At 24.3% G+C, this 17,377-nt stretch overlaps 2 protein-coding genes across 3 annotated transcripts; one reads left to right on the forward strand and one right to left on the reverse strand.

Annotated features, from left to right (window-relative positions):
- The first annotated feature begins 1,113 nt into the window (after positions 1 to 1,113).
- On the forward strand, positions 1,114 to 15,627 carry LOC114125582 (uncharacterized). Its single transcript, XM_027989301.2, has 3 exons — positions 1,114 to 1,683; positions 14,628 to 14,988; positions 15,506 to 15,627. The coding sequence occupies exons 1-3, from the start codon at positions 1,623 to 1,625 to the stop codon at positions 15,588 to 15,590; spliced, it is 507 nt and encodes a 168-aa protein (XP_027845102.1). The 5' UTR covers positions 1,114 to 1,622; the 3' UTR covers positions 15,591 to 15,627.
- Positions 15,380 to 17,131, reverse strand: LOC114125583 (CDGSH iron-sulfur domain-containing protein 1). Of its 2 annotated transcripts, XM_027989302.2 has the most exons (4): positions 16,770 to 17,131; positions 15,989 to 16,074; positions 15,722 to 15,926; positions 15,380 to 15,552 (listed from the first exon to the last, which is right to left on the reverse strand). In XM_027989302.2, exons 1-3 carry the CDS (start codon positions 16,864 to 16,866, stop codon positions 15,735 to 15,737), a joined length of 375 nt encoding a protein of 124 aa, XP_027845103.2. In that variant the 5' UTR covers positions 16,867 to 17,131; the 3' UTR covers positions 15,380 to 15,552; positions 15,722 to 15,734. The 2 variants fall into 2 exon arrangements, with proteins under 2 accessions (XP_027845103.2, XP_050057959.1); XM_050202002.1 differs by lacking the exon at positions 15,380 to 15,552 and having other exon boundaries at positions 15,624 to 15,926.
- Positions 17,132 to 17,377: the final 246 nt, after the last annotated feature.

Raw genomic sequence — 17,377 nt, forward strand, 5'->3', positions numbered from 1 at the left:
AATTTTAATGAAAAAAAAAACTGTGACTGTATTTTCAATATTTTTTAATTTATGGCTGCTGTAAGAATAACTTTTTAAGAGCCTTATAGGTGAGTACTACATTTTCAAACTTTAAGCAACATTTTATCAACCTGTTTCAAAAAAAGCTAAAAATACGTTCAATATTTCAATCATTTATAATTAATAGCTTAAGAGTTAAATATTTTCTAAAATATATTATCATTTATGGAAAAAGTTAGTATAAAAATTTTATAATTTCAAGTAACTTCAGTTATTTCTTTTTTAACTAATGATAATTTTACCACACCCTCTCTTCAAAATATCAGTTAGACTGCCAAAACCACACTAAGTATTGAAGTATTTTAAGTATTTAAGTATTGAACATCAAAGCATTTTTATTATTCCAAAATGCGATGACAGAAAAAAAAATATAAAATCTATCATTGTTAAACCAACTCATTCATATTGTTCCACTCAGAATCTAAAATCGGGGCCAAGTTTACACATAACGACATAACATATTAACTGCTTGCCTGAAAAAATATACTATAATAATTAACAATCACATTATTTTAAACCATTTCCTACAAGTCATCTACCTATGGGTAGTACCTATTATATAATATTGTAGCGATCGATATAATTACAAATGATTTCGTTGATTGCAACTATATAGTAGGTACCTACCTACCTATATTATATATATTATAATATGTATAATTACAGGTTAAACCGTAATAAATATATGTATATAATGCAAAAATACATATTTATAACAAATAGGTGTATAATGTATATATGTGTGTATGTTCTTAACTTATAAGATATATTATTGGTACCTAGATAGTAGATACATGGTATTTGATTATTTATTAATTATATTATTACTTAACGCTTATACATCGATAAATACAGTAGCCAGAAGTAGTCTGCCGCGGGCCTATAATATTCTAGGTACATAATAATACAATATTAAAATATAATATCGAGGAGGTTATTCGATGAAATTATTACTACTAGGTATATATATAAACGAGGAGAGGCGGTCGTTGGTGCGCGTGAATGTCGCCGCGGACCGGCTGCAGAGCTGCTGCGGTTAAGCTCGTGCCGCGCGCGCGGCTGGTGGGAGAAATTTAGCTCTCTTCCCTTTGGCTCGGCTGTATATATTACATATTTTTTCAACTTGGCGGCAGTTTTCAAGAAATTTAGTAGTGTACCATCGCCACCTACAATAATTATATTTTTCTTTCGGTTTTGTCGATCCTGACGAGCAGTCGTGCAAATACTCACGCCGTCTCGAAGGTCTAATGCAGCTGTGCTGCACAGTATTTCGAACCAGTCCGTTAACAACGTACTCGCATCACAAAAACATCAACAGCACCACCACTACCACTAACAACAACAACAATAACAACAAACATCGACGGCTACAACAATAATACAACAAATATTACATTTGTGCTTCTATATGATATAATATCCACGTCGACGGAGGTGATTTGTACGTACGCAAAATAGGCAGATTGCGGTTGTTGAAATTTAATTCAACTTGACGTGACTTCACAATATTATTATTATAAGACCGGGCCACGAAAACGCACACGGACGGGCGAGACAGCAAAATGTTGTACGATCCACCAAAGACGACCTTGTACGTTTGCACCGTACTCCTGCACACTGCTGGTACGTAATAACTAATAATAATAATAATATGATATTATAATATAATCCTATGCTATTACATATTATCATACGACAATAACAATATTTCGTACGACGCATTCCGTAATATTATATTATGTTTATGTGCTACATATGATATGTACATGATAATAATATAATACATAGAAGACCACACAAATATTACACGCAATAAATATGTTTGAAAATATAATCTATAGATAATATATTATTGATTAATACATAAAGATCCGAGCCCAAAATTTTTAATATATTATAGTATAATACGAGTGTTCGACGTCACGCGTGTGATTCCATGGCGATGGCGTATCTATTTACAATAATCTTTTAGATTGCAATGACTAAAACAGAATCTCAATATTTGCTCTATATTTGAGATTGATGACCTAAAATTTATTTTTTGATAATTTTATCTATAAAACAATCAATTAATTGTAGTAAATTTATTAAATTTCAAGCAGAACACTCTTATAACAACCTTATACTAATTCTATCTTAAGTTGTTACTAAGAATAATCAATACAAATGTACTTATTTGTGTTTTTGATCTCCCAAAATTGTGGATTACAAAATATAAAAATTTGAATAAAAAATATAAAATTTGTATTAATTAAATAAATATTATTAAAATATAAAAACAAATTATGTCTAGGGATAATATATATTTTTGATTAACCCTCTTAAATAAGTCACACTTACTATGTCAATGTCACAGTTGAACGTTTCACATAATTATTTTACTATTATTGATTATAAATACTAGCATTTAATATATAAATATAATATATAATTACAGACTTGCAGTTTAATTTATCATTATTTAAAATTGTAAATGGGTGTTAATATTATTTTTTTTAAATATAATTATTTTTTTCAAGAACCGGTTTTCACCCACTTGCTTTTCTATGTAATTTATATAATTTAATTTGTTACCAAATGTTTAATAAATACTGTATTGCTAGCTGCATGATACCTTTGTAATATATGTAAGGGTATGTGTCATTATATGTGAATTATTAATGCATAGGTATGTATCAATAATATTCTGTTATATGTTTCGGTTTGGTATTTTCTATTTCTAATTAATAATGCATTTTATAATAAATAAATATAATATTATGATGCAAAATGCCTAGAAATTTGGGTCATAAATCATAATACAATAATAATTTTAATATATTATACATGATGGCGACAACGATAGCGCGTATGGACCTACGGAATATAACGCGCGTTGTCACTCCCCGTGCCGACACCGATGCATTAGTTAATGCAGTATTACAGTATGCCAGTAACACGTTAAGAGAGTTTAAAATTTAAATAATCTAATGGATGCTATTATATGTATATAATACTAAATTTTAAATCTTTGACAACGTCTGTGTCAAGTGTGCTGAAATTTCGGCCTATACAACTATATTGATTTGTATTACGAAGATTAATATTTTGTGGTACAAACTTAAAATAATACGCAAGTATTTTTATATTTACTTACTATTATTATAATTAAAGTATATTATGTGCTATCCAATAAAAAATACTGCATGGGAGGGGATACATAATGACAGCATATTATGTACTCTTCTTATTGGATACACCATTGCAGTAATAGTATAATACATTATAGGTACTACATTAATATCATATTATAATAGTAATCAATAGTAAAACGTACATTTAAACGATTAACAACAACAGTATAATATAAATACAGGGTGATTGTTTTATCGAAGAACCTTAATAATTTTAAGAACTATTTTAATGTTTTTGAAAATATTTTGAAATCGTTATAAAATAACAATTTTAAAAAGTAGGTATATCTATTTTTTTCCTAATAATTTATCGTTTTAATTTTTAAGTTTACTTTTTTGAATAGTATTGTACAATTTTTAATTTTGTATTCTTGCAAACAATTTTTTTGAGAATTTTGATACCTAAAAATTGAATTTCATTCAAATTTTTACTTTTTTGGAAAATAATTGTCTTTAACAATGTTAATTTAGGTATTTTAAATATTATTGTTTGTTGTTATTTAGTCTATTAATAAATAAGATGTAATAATAAATTGAATTTTGATGTCATAATTACCAATTACTAATCAGTTTATAAAGAGCAATTCTTTAAACAGTATTAACACTCATTATTTCGAATAGTATTTTCATTTTTAAAAATATTCCTTTTTTAATTATTCTAATTTATAAGTACCTCCGACCTAATACCTATTTAAAGTTTAAATGGAGGAAGTGACTACTCCTGTATCTCATAGTACCTTGCAAGTTGCAAAATGTTATTTCATTTTTTTGTTCATCAGAAATGTAAATATTTACTGTACTTTCTTCAAGAGTATATTAAATAAAAATAAAAGTTAACACAAAAAAAAAATAAAGTATACACAAAGAGAATAACAATAAAAAATATTAAAATTATTGTTTTTATAATTACTCAAATTTATGTAAAAATAATATTTCAAAAAACATTAATATTTTTCACTGTGATGAGTTTGTTGTCTAAAAAAAATCACCCAGTATATTATTATAATGTTGAAGTATATCTTTGTCGGTCGGTCAAAAATTGACTGACCTTTTTTTGACCGTTTGTTTTTCACCCGGTCATTGAGATTATCAATCTTTTCTTATTTATATACAATTTATAAATTATTTATATGTAAGTAATATAATTTAATCTAATTTTTACTATACAATTGTGTTTTAAATTATAGTCAAAAAATAATTTTTCAAGTCTTAACAAATCATTTTTATATTACTTAAAATTAAAAAAAAGTATGATCAAATTTAGTGAAGACGTAATCTAATTTAATTGTTTACATTTCATAGGTACCTCACCCGACATAACCTAACCTACATACATTTACTTTCATATAATATTATATACAATTTCGCTATTTTTTTACCTGTACCTATACAAATATATACAATTTTTATTATTGTAAAGTAATTTAAAGCTATATACTTTGTATAAAAACTTCTAATACAATTTATTATATTCTGAGTAAATATAAAAACTATAAATGCAATGGATAAAAATAAACAAATATAAATAATATTTTGTTTTTTATTTGTTTGTAATTATAAGTATATATTATGCATAGTAAAAGTTTAAAAAATATTTGATTGAACCATACAATTTTTAATTACACATTTATGAAACAAGATGCACTACCTACTAACATAGTAATTTATTGATAAATTTTAAAATAGACATTGCATATTATAATATTAATATATAAATATGTTAATACTTGTCTTAATGTTTAGTTGTTATGTGTTAGAGTTGCACTAAATTAATTTAAACTAACATCATTGGTTTGAAATTCCCAGTATAAATGTCAAATGGTATAAAAAAAAAAAATTACAGATTATATATATATATTTTTTTAAGACAATTACTTTAATTATTTCATTCTATAAATTTATAAAAATATTAAACTTAATATAGGTACTAATATACGTATTATAGTCTCTATTATAATCTAATTTGTTTATAAACAAATAAAGATATTATAAAATATTATTTATCACTCTCTTTAATTTTCATTTTAAACTGGTAAACTTTGATATACCTATACGAAGTAATCTAATACCTATAGTTAATGATTAAGAATTCGTAGTTTTTAGGGTTAAAGAGTAGAAGATTTATTAAATTAATTGCCTATACATTTAAAAAAATAATAATAATAATTGATATTATGTTTTTACATAGTATTATTTTTTCCACACTACACTGGTGTATTTTTTATCATTTGTAATTTTATTCTTAACTGTTTTCTCTCTCTTTAATAAAGCATTACATATTATTTTTTGGTTTTAGTTTACTTTTAATTGATTACACATAGATTTTATGCAATAATCAACATAATTAAACTTATCTTACGCAAATAAACTAATTTATATCAAATTAAATACCATATACGTATAATCACGATTTGATAAATTGTTTAAGTTCAATTACCTTTATGTAATTTCAAATTCGTATATCTAAAAATCGTTGTCCCATGAATTATTAAATCGTTTTAATTTTTAGATATCAATTTATTGCTTTAAATTCAATGTAGATAAATAAAAAATGTTAACTAAAATTTATTTTGGTTTGTTTGTTTTCGCAGAATAATATATATTTTTTTTAATTTTAAAATAAAAAAAGATAAGTATAGTAAATAATGGTGTTACTTACGGTTAACTATACTCAAATACAATAACGACAGTACATAAATTTAATTGTACATATAGGTAATAGCAGTATTTATAGGTAATTGATTTTATAGATACCTATATAGTACACCATTTAGGCATAATGAAATTAAGAATTATATCATTTGTTCACTAAGTAATAACCGTTTAAAAAACTTTTCAATATTCATAGACAATAGATATGTATTATGTATAAATATAATTTTAGGTCTATACATTAAATATTAATCGAATTAGTTCATACATAAAATATAATTATTATCAATTTATTAGATAAAATTTATTTGAATGAAAAATCTAATTGTTTCATTAAGTCTGATAAGACAGATATTACTAATGAATGTAGGTTCTTGTAGGTTTTTTTAATAATATCACAATTCTTGGCTATTCACCTTGCCAATCAAAAAGAAGCTAGATAACCGATCTTCTAAAATAAATTATTATTTTAAGTAAAATATCATTAAATTTTTAATATCTAGAACTTACTATAATATTTTACTTATTATAGACAATTGTTTATCACACTCGAAAATTTAAGATAACGGTAGTTTATACCTCTAATGTTTTTAAATAACATTTACACATTTTTACTAGTTATGTCATGAATTACACAGATAACTAATACAATTTTATGTCTCTACTCTCTTTATTATTATTTGTTTTCCAATTCTAGCATTGGCTATATTTCTATGACTTTAATATATCTATAACAATTAAACAATATTTTAATATATTTGAAACGCTTAATATAATAGTATATTTTTATTTAGAAATATACCTATAATCTATAAATTAAAAATAAGTTAATTTATCCTCCTAGGATTTAAAATATAATACTAGTCTTAGGCGTTTTTTTTAAATAGGCGTTAGGCCTAGGCATATATTATAGTAATATTATAATTTATAAGTATTTATAATTTGACTGCTTTTTCAAAATATAAATTAGTAATCATATATTACCTATTATATAATTATAAAAAAGGAATTTTTACAAAAATGTTTCACCTTATCATTACTTATTTTTTATTTCCAGTTGGATCTATACCAATTTTGGTTTTTAAAAAGTATATCATTACTATTTTCTTCAGAAACACTTAGGTTAATTATAGGATAATGTTATGATGATTTAATATGAGAAGTCTGTGATGAATTCCATATACCTATATTTAGTGATATAAACCAATTAGTATAATATTGGCAATATTGCTGTAAAATTTTGTTTAAGAATGAACAAAATATAAATGATATCTTGTACTTATGAATTAGGTATATAATATTGGATAACAGTTCACCGTACCAGCAGCATTGTATTATAACAGTAAACGGATATCCGTTGGAATAAATATATTATAGATTCTCGAAGAAACTTGATCTATAACAATCACGCTTGTTGAGTGTGTTTTTTTATGGATTTTTAGATTCTAAGTTGACCAAAGAATTTATACTGCTTTAAAAAACATACATATATATTATTGTGTGCCAGTTATTACCCTTTGAAGCAATAAAATGTAAAATGGTTCAATATTCAACTTTGAAGATGATTAATTCCGATAGCAATAATAAGATCTAGAATGAAAAAATACTAGTACCTACTTTTAAAAACCAACTTTTTTTAAACAATAGTTTACTATTAAACACTAGGATCAATCAAATGTTGTTTACGTTATCACAAGTTCACCTATATACTTAATAACAAAGTATTTTTATACGATAATGATAATTAATAATAATTGACCAATTGATAAAAACAATTATACTATTTTTAGGATGGTTTCAATATATTTTTAAAGGTCATGTTTTTATCATTTTTGCAATACCTAGTATATATTAGTATTAATAAATTCGATGTACATTTGTATATCTATAAAAATTATTGTAGCCTGTTGTAGGTAGGTACCTAAATATATATTATATTCATTGTATAGGTTCAAGGTTAGTTGTTAGGTACCTACCTAATTATTACGAGTATAACTATCAATAATTTCAAATGTATTTATTATTTATAAAAAATTGTTTGTTAGTAATGAACAAACATATACCAATCACATACTTAAATATAATGTTTATCAACTATAATAACAACTTTCTTCTTTCCTCGCTGCTTTACAGGTTTTTAAACAAAACATCCAAATTGCAGACTTTTATTGATTGATCTAACTAAATTCTAGCTTAATATTACAAAATAATGTGAACTACAAGAAACCTTAGACTATTCTAAACCTTTTACAAATATAATGTTATGTTAATTATTAATTATGCTATGTAACTTTTTTCTTCATTTTCCTAACCACCATTAATTTTATTCTTATACCCCGTAAAAATGTTAAACGGAAAAAAAAGATTTTTATAAATTAGTTAGACAAATCTAGACAAATTTTTGTATATCATTTGACATTTCTACATTTGTTATTTTCATGATAATTATTATTTTATATTTTTCATCTAAGATGATTCATCTTTATGAATATTGATAAGTAGTGAAAAGTGTAAGATTAAGTAGAAACTTAATAGATAGTGTATTATGCCTATGCACTAAAATAGATATAACAGGAAAAATCAACTAATAAATTAAAGTTTGAGAATAAAAGAACTTAACAAAAACTTGCTTCTTGATATAGTTTATAATTGTATATGAATATAGGTTACAAAATCAGAGTTGTTAATATAAATTTAAATGTGAAATTTTCTCCTATAAATGAGTATTTAAAAACTAATACAATTATTTTACGGTTATAGCAGCTGCGTATTTGGGATTTTGCATTAGTGGGGGAGGAGATGTGTATATCTCACTTATTCATTCAAGTGAGGGACACACACACACCACTACATAATACCTGGTAATAACCCAACGGTTACCAAGCTTTTTTTCTCGCGGGGCCCTTTTTTGCACTAAATTCAGACGTGGTGCCCCGCTGTGACGCCTGTGAATATAAAGAAAGACATTTTACACTCTGAACAGAGTGATGAATGTATTGATTCTACAATGATGTGTGTTTTTTTTTTCTTTGTGTGTGTGTACAGCATAACTAGTCGAAATAATGCTTCAAATTCAAACTTTGGGGGTGGTTACCGATGGCAAAGTGAATATCCTTGGTGTACTATAGAGGTCAAAAGTAAACATTTTCGAATAGTTTTCAAAAAAATCAAGAAAAACAAAAAAAAAGTGACGAAAAAACGGGAATTTTTACGCAAAACCAGTTTTCAACCAAATCGATTTTTTTATATGGTTGTAACTCAAAAATTAATCACCATAAATACTTTAATGTTTCACCACATGTTTATATTACTGCTATTAATACATGGCTAAATGTTCAAAATATTTTGATTTTTTTGAGTTAATTATAGACCACAGAAATTTTCGGTTTTTCTGAGAATTTTTTTTTTGAAGTGTCGATAAAAAAATTTCGGATGGCCAAAAAAACTTGAAAATTTAATGCGAGATTCTTTATGAGTTGTTCTGATTATAGTTTAGCCTATTTTTTTTTATAAGCGTTTATAGTTCAAATTTTTACGTTATATGTCGAAATCGCGAAAATTTGCAAGTAATTTTGAAATTGAAAAATTATAAAAATTGTTGTGTTTATATCTAAGGATTAAAACTACAACACTAAGTTTTCCATAAGTTTTCCTTCAAGTAACTATAGAGAAAACTCGAAGCATCATTATAGGAAAAATTTTAAGTGCGTTTGAATTTTAAATTTTTACGAAATAGCGTAACGATAATGATTTATCCTCAAACGATTTTAAATATTTGTTATTATTCAAAAAGTATAAGTCGTAGATACTTGAAAATTTAATCAGTTATTTAGATTGGCATTTTCTTTATATGATTTAATTTTCAAAATATTTTGAACTTTTTTGAGCTCTTTATAGACGACTGAAATTTTCAATTTTTCTGAAAATTATTTTTTGAAGTGTCGATAAAATTTTTTTGGCAAATTAAAAATACTTGAAAAATTAATACAAAGTTCCTCATAATTTATTCTTATAGTGATTAAAAAATTATAAGAATACATAAGCACAATTTTTTTTATTAGCATTTGAAGTTCAAATATTGACAAAAATTCGTCAAAATCATGAATATTTGCAAATTATTTTGTAGGTATAATTCATACAATTTTTTGTATAAGTAGCTAAGAGTTGAAAATTTAATACAAGATTTTCCATAAGTTTAGCTTACAATAGTTATAAAGAACTTAAATTTTGGTGTATTCAGGCCATTAAAATATAAACCACCTTTTTCACCAACCACTGAAAATTGTATCCTAGGCTGACAAATCATCTCCGTTCAGAATCGTTTTTTATACACAATGATACCTATCATTGGATTCAAATTTAACACTCCTATAATATATACCTAATACCTAGTGATCCACACGGCACCTAATGTACAGCAGAGCGGTATCCACTTCCCCGCTTTTTTTTATTATGAGCCGTAAACTGCGGTGTCTTAGTTAGACAGTAAGTACTCAAGGTGCCTGTGCTATAATGCACTGCGTACAATTTGGGAACTACTATGGCTGCTCTAACCACTTTTTTGCATAAAATATCTATTATCTTTGATTATAAAAAATGTATTTTTTATATTTTTAAAACTAAGTTGTTATGTTATTCAATAAGTATAACTTTATGGACTTGAATTTTTATTGCGTATATAAACCATGCCAATAGTCCATGACAGGAGTTACTGGGCTAGAAAGTAAATTCTATTAGAGTCCTAAAAATTAAAATAATCAATCAATGAGATCCAGCAATAAAATCTCTTTCACGTTTTTTTAATTGAAAAATAGCAGTATAAAAATAAAAATAATAATCTAGTTACAATTAATTTAGATTGAAAATTTACAAGATTGGGAAAATAATAACAATTTTGTACAAAATTAACAATAATTTACTAAGTAATTTGATACGAAAAATTGAATTTTTTTTCCTTAGCCGGTTTTTTTAAAACGGGAACTCCCGAAGAACAGCTTATGCGCAAAGTGTCCTCAAAGTGAGAGTCTGTTAATTTTACATTTTTGAAATCGTAATAAAATCGATTATTACCTGTCCGATAAAATATTTTCAATAATTATGATACAACTATATAATCTGAGTTTAAAAAATTAAATGAAATAAACATTTTCTTCTAATTATAATAATACAATAATATGATAATAATATATACCTACTGGCTACTGTATACTATTAGAGTAAATAAAATAATCAAGTGCAATGTATTGACGGGGTCCAGAGTTTTGGCTTCCACGGTCCACCAGTTGTCGACCCCTAGTCTATCAAAATTCAAAAAAACTTATAAAAATAATGATCATGTTTAAATGTTTTGTTAGATTGTTTTCTAACATTTTCCTTTCTCACTTATTTATATTAATATATTTTAATTATTATAATAACTCAAAATCTAACAAAATTATCACCAGCAAAATTTGTAATTGATTATAATCAATTCAATTAATACGTGTATTTTATCGAAATATTTAAGATAAATCGTATTATTATCTAGCATTAGGTACAACAATTTACAAATTAATCTAAATAATTAGGAATGATATTTAATAGTTGTACGCAAACGTATCGGTCAGTTTATAGATAAAAAATTGTGTACTGTAAGCAAATAAGTACCTATCACTAAAAACTTTTTTTACTTATATTATGAATCTTATATTTTACGCAATAAAATTATCAAAATACTTAGTTAAATTTTAAGATATTATCTTTTTATATATACGATATAGGTACCTACCATAAACCATTTAACATTGTCATATGGTAAGGTGGTATGGACTTAAAAATGAATACCTAACAATAACTCTAACATTATATAATTATCTTATATTGTATTATAATCAATAATAATTAAATATTAATAATATAATAAATGGAATATTTTTTAAAAAAATAATTCTGATATTAACTTACCGTAAAATACTAATAGTAAAATAAATTACTTTAATAGGTAGGCTATAGTAATATCAAAAAACAAATAATGAAATATACTAGTATACTACCAAGTGATATACCTGGGGTATAGTCGGTATAGACATATTATCGCCTCCGTTCAGAATAGTTTTTTGTATATAAATGATATATTATTATGTAAATTTAAATTTAACACATTTTCATATCTATTTCAAATCAACGCCTGCTGTATACAGCAAAGCGATACTCACTTGCCTTAGTACTTAGTAGTATGTATAAAATATATTATTTTTTTATTAAAAATAGTTGTTAATAACACCAATAGATAACAAATATAATGTAGATACCTACTTACCTACTTCCTTCATACCGTATAAAATACAAAATAATTTAATTGTAGTTAGGTTCGAGCAATGAATTATAGATGAATTACAAAACTACCAATTATTCTCTACCAAAGTGAATATTTTTTAAGAATATACCTTAGATTTAAGATCCCTTTAGCTAGGTAGTTTTAAATCATCCAAGTCATCTGGAATGTTAAGAATAAAGTTTTATCATCAAAATCTATTTCTCGATGATTATTTTGTGGATCCCCATTATAATAATTAAAATAGTTCGTATTACCTATTAGCCATAGGTGGCTGCATACTAGTTGCGGTCATGACGATTTTTGAGATAGGTAGGTAAATAGAAATAACAGTTTTGGTCACCCCTCAACCTAACGCTGTATACTAATTGAGTCCCTATACCCGAAGGGGAAAAAATATACTAATTGAGTCCGAATATTATTTTGAGTAAAATATAAAATCATCGTATATAAAAATTATATAAAAGAAAAAGAAAACGAAATCCAACATCAAATGCAGCTGTTGTAATTAAACACAATAACTAGATTTGAATATATGCAATGCTTATCCCATACATTTTTACCAATATAAAAAATGTTATTTTATCATTATCTACATTTATTAAATTATACACAAATTTGGAATTATTCATAATGTATTTTACCCCTATATTATTATATATTTATATTATAAAATATATAAAAAAAAATATTTTTAACCATACCTGAAGACTTTTTTTAAAAGTCTGTAAAAATGGGAAGGAAAAAGCATTTTTTTTTTAATTTGACGGGACTCAATTGGTATATACCCTAAAACAACCCGGGACTTAATTCGTCATAAAAGGTTTTACTGGGACTCAGTTCGTATGCAGCCCCTCAAAAAGGTTACATTAGATTGCAGTCACTCAGTAAAAAATTCCTTTTTTGATTAATAAGTAGTTAAATATGAAGTTAATATATCATTTATTTATTTAATTTAGAAAAATGTATACGTAACTATAATGATGTATCCTCACAATTTTAAATATTTGTTATTATTCAAAAAAAAAATATATATACATATAAGTTACACTTGAACATTCACCACTTATTTAGATTGGAATTTTCTTCACATAATTTAATTTTTTAAATTACCTATTCACTTTTATAAGGTTATTTATTTATAGGCATTTAAACTATTCGTTTATATTTTTTTTTTTTTTAAATACCGATAAAATTATTTTGACTAAATAAAAATACTTGAAAATTTTATATAAAATTCTTCATGAGTTAGTCTTAAAATGATTCAAAAACTATAAGATACATACCTAGGTACAATTTTTTGTTTATTAGCGTTTAAGGTTCAAATATTGACTACAGTTCGTCAAAATCATGAATATTTGCAAATTATTTTGTAGTTAAAAATGTATAAGCAATTTCGTATATGTAGGTAGCTAAAAATTGAACATTTATATACAAGATTATACAAGATGGAAATAAGTTTTTATTGTAATAATTGTAAAAGAAATTGAGCGTTGGCAAATTAAAACATTTTTTCTAATATTCTTATGTTTAAATTTTTACGAAAAATTCACGCGTAAAATAACAATTTACAATCAAATAATTTTAGATTTTTGTTAATAGTTAAAATTACTAGGTAGTCGTAGAAACTTGAAACATACACTAGTTATTTAAATTGACATTTTCTGTAGGTACATGATTTATTTTTAGGTTATTCAGATCATTAAAACATAAATCACCTTTTTAGCCACCCAGAGGAAAATATATCCTAACCTGACAAATAATCTCTGTTAAGAATCGTTTTTGATTTCGTATACAATGATACTTACCATTGCATTCAAATTTAACACATCCATTATAGTGGCTTACTTTATGTTTAAGGTCCACTCAATACCTACTGTACAGCAGAACATATTATTCGCTCAACCATTCTTTTTAATTTTAAGTTAATTTCAAGCTATTGCCTACCTATTTATATTAAGAGCCTTTTTTATTCAAACAGTAAGACAGTATCGACTTAAAAATTAATAGCAATTATAAATTATACAAATATTTACTTTTATATAATTTTAAATACTAATATTTTGTCAGAATTATAAATCAATCTATCATATTAATGTTAATAATTACTACCTAATGGTAGTATACATTTATTATAAAATATCCTAGACTGATAGATTGTATATCAGAATCGTTTTTTAAATACTTACATCATTGAATTATTTAACACATCCATTACAATGACCCTTTTATCACCTAGTGTAGTCTGTAATATTAAGTTAAAACCATTTTCATGAAATTCAAAATTATGAGTGGTGCTTGATCCAATAAATATATTGTATTTTTCTTGAATTAAATACTTATATTTATAAAAAGTATTAAATATTAGCTAAGTTATTATTTTTGATTTTGTTTACAATTGCACAATTAAATAATTTTTTTTTATTTAGGTTTAATTATTTGTACAACAATCGAACCAGATACTAACCCTACACCTCCACTAGAATTTCCATCAGATGGATTACATGTAAGGATCATACAAGCAGCCGAACCCTATAATTTAACTAAGCCACCAATGTTGTATTTTGAAAATGATGAAACAAGAACGGATGGAGTATTAAAACCGTCTTCATTACCAATCAATGTCATTGCTAAGATATCAGAAAATTATACTGAAAATTATATCGAAAACAAATATTACAATAATCACATTGATAGCTGGACATCAATTACATTAACATTAATTGTCCTTATAGTTATAGCAGTTATGGTGTTGGCATGTTCTGCATTATGTTTGAAAAAAGTACAAAAGTAAGTATTTAATTGTATTAAATGATGCAAATAAATAAATGAGTATTATGAACATAAATTACTTGTTAAATTATATATATATATATATATATAATTATTATATCTGTTTACAAAGTGTATAGCTTATCTAGTTATCTCTCTGATTATACGTCTAAGTAATATTATTTATATTACATAGCAATAAAGTAATTTATTATTTTAAATAAGTTTTAATTTAAATATAAATAAAGTAATTTAAAGATTAAATAAATTTTAAATAAAATGTCAAAAATATGAAAGCAGGGAATAGCAAATAACTGGATAAATATGAATTTACATAATAATTTTGTTATACTATGAAATCAGAGATTAAGTTTATCATTTAAACATCAAATAATTATGATTTACAAGGTTTGAAATGGAAAATAGAATAGACATACTTTATTTTTATAATGATGATATAATTTTAACAAAAAAAAAAAAAAAAAATTAAATTATAAGATAAGAACTAATATTTTTCAACCATTCATTTTTTCAGCTTGAAGATATCAAAACGACAACTGCTGATAGAAGATTGTGATGATTCTGTAATGAAAGATTTAATACACATTCAGCGTGTATAAATGATTTGCCATAAATAAAGAAATATATATCAATAAATGCAAATATGTATTCTATTTAACTGAATGAAAACATAAGACTAAACTAAAATAATTAACAAACATTTATATAAATGTATTCAATGATTTCATACTAGCAATAATGATTTATTTTTTCTTAATAATCAATGGTCCAACATTGTCCTTTTGTTCAACATTGTACTTATTATGGGCACCATCACATAAAGGAAATTTAGAGCTTCTCCAACAACGACAAAATGCTGTACTTTCACCTAACTCTTCAATATCAAAACCATCAACCACTTTTGGAGATTCTTTTTTAATGCATGGGTTAACTGGCTAAAAATAAATAAAAATACCAACATGAATTTATAAAAACAATTTGAAATTATAGTACTTACGTGTCTTGGTTTGACAACTCTGTATGAAAGATAACATACACCACCAATTGTAGCATAAAACGGAATTAATTTCACTATATCTTTACCTATAAATTATAATAAAAATAAGTTGATTAATTACATGAATGTATAATTTGTTGAGAGTAATTTAAGAGTACTGAGAAGTAAAATATATAATTTTCAAGGTTCCATTTTAGGTTTTATTAATTGTAAGCAGTTGGTTATATTTACATTTTTAAGAACATAATATATTGGGTACAATTTAAATAATATAATATAATATCATTGATAAAATAATTATTATTTATTTAACATAATCTTTGCCATAATCTCATTAAGTTTTTGAATTTAGCTGTAGAAATAATCTGGGAATTAGTGAATGCATTAAATAGAAGACCTTTAAGAATTATAATATTAAAAAAAATAAAATAAGCAAATGGTTTTAACGAGGGTTTTAATCAAATGTAATAATAAATTTTATAATTTAATATAATTATTAACTTACAAAGTTTTGGGTAGGTTCTAGATAGGTACCTACCAAAGTATTTTATTTCTTTATATAAATGTGAAAAAGTTATTAATTATTTTTATAACTAAATTATAGGTTGCATTTAATTTACCATAGCTAATCTTAAGACTAAATAATAAGTTTAAATGTTTGTTTGAACAACAATAATACTATTGATAATAAATATTAAGTATCAGCGTTTTTAAGATTATTAATAAATAATATCTGCACATCAAACATACACCGTTAATTAAATTATTATGTAATACTTACCACTTAATTTGAAAATACCAAGAAATGAATTTGGTAATGGTAAATTGGCTAGATAGTTGGCTAAATGAACTTTAATTAAGTTGCAACTGAATTCCATTTTATTAAAATGATGACACTTTAGTAGTTAACAAATTTAATGTAACAAAAATATTATATAAACCAATGCAAGGTAATATTTAAAAGCATTAGGCGACCGACAATTGATTTTTATATTTAAAACGATAAATGATTTGATTTGTAAATACCTATTAGTCACTTCAGTATATACTATATACTGAACGACGCACTTGAGAAATTAATTTACCTTTCAAAATCTAATTTCCCAAGTTCTGAATGTTGAATGTTCTGATAGTAAAAAAGTAAAATAATAATTTAATGGTTAAGAATAATTTTATATATATTTACTTCAGTGTGGCAATATGAACATTTATTTTTGTATTTACATAATTGATAACAATTTAAAATCGAGAATTGTGCAACAGATTACTGTAGTATTGTGATTTGTGAACAATTATTTTAAAAATCTAAATACAAATATTAAAACAAAAATACAATGATTTATTTTAAATGTATTGATTTTAAGTTGTAACTACTAATAATAGATATTA

This window comes from Aphis gossypii, chromosome 2 (genome assembly GCF_020184175.1).
Source record: "Aphis gossypii isolate Hap1 chromosome 2, ASM2018417v2, whole genome shotgun sequence".
Classification (NCBI taxonomy): Eukaryota; Metazoa; Arthropoda; class Insecta; order Hemiptera; family Aphididae; genus Aphis; species Aphis gossypii.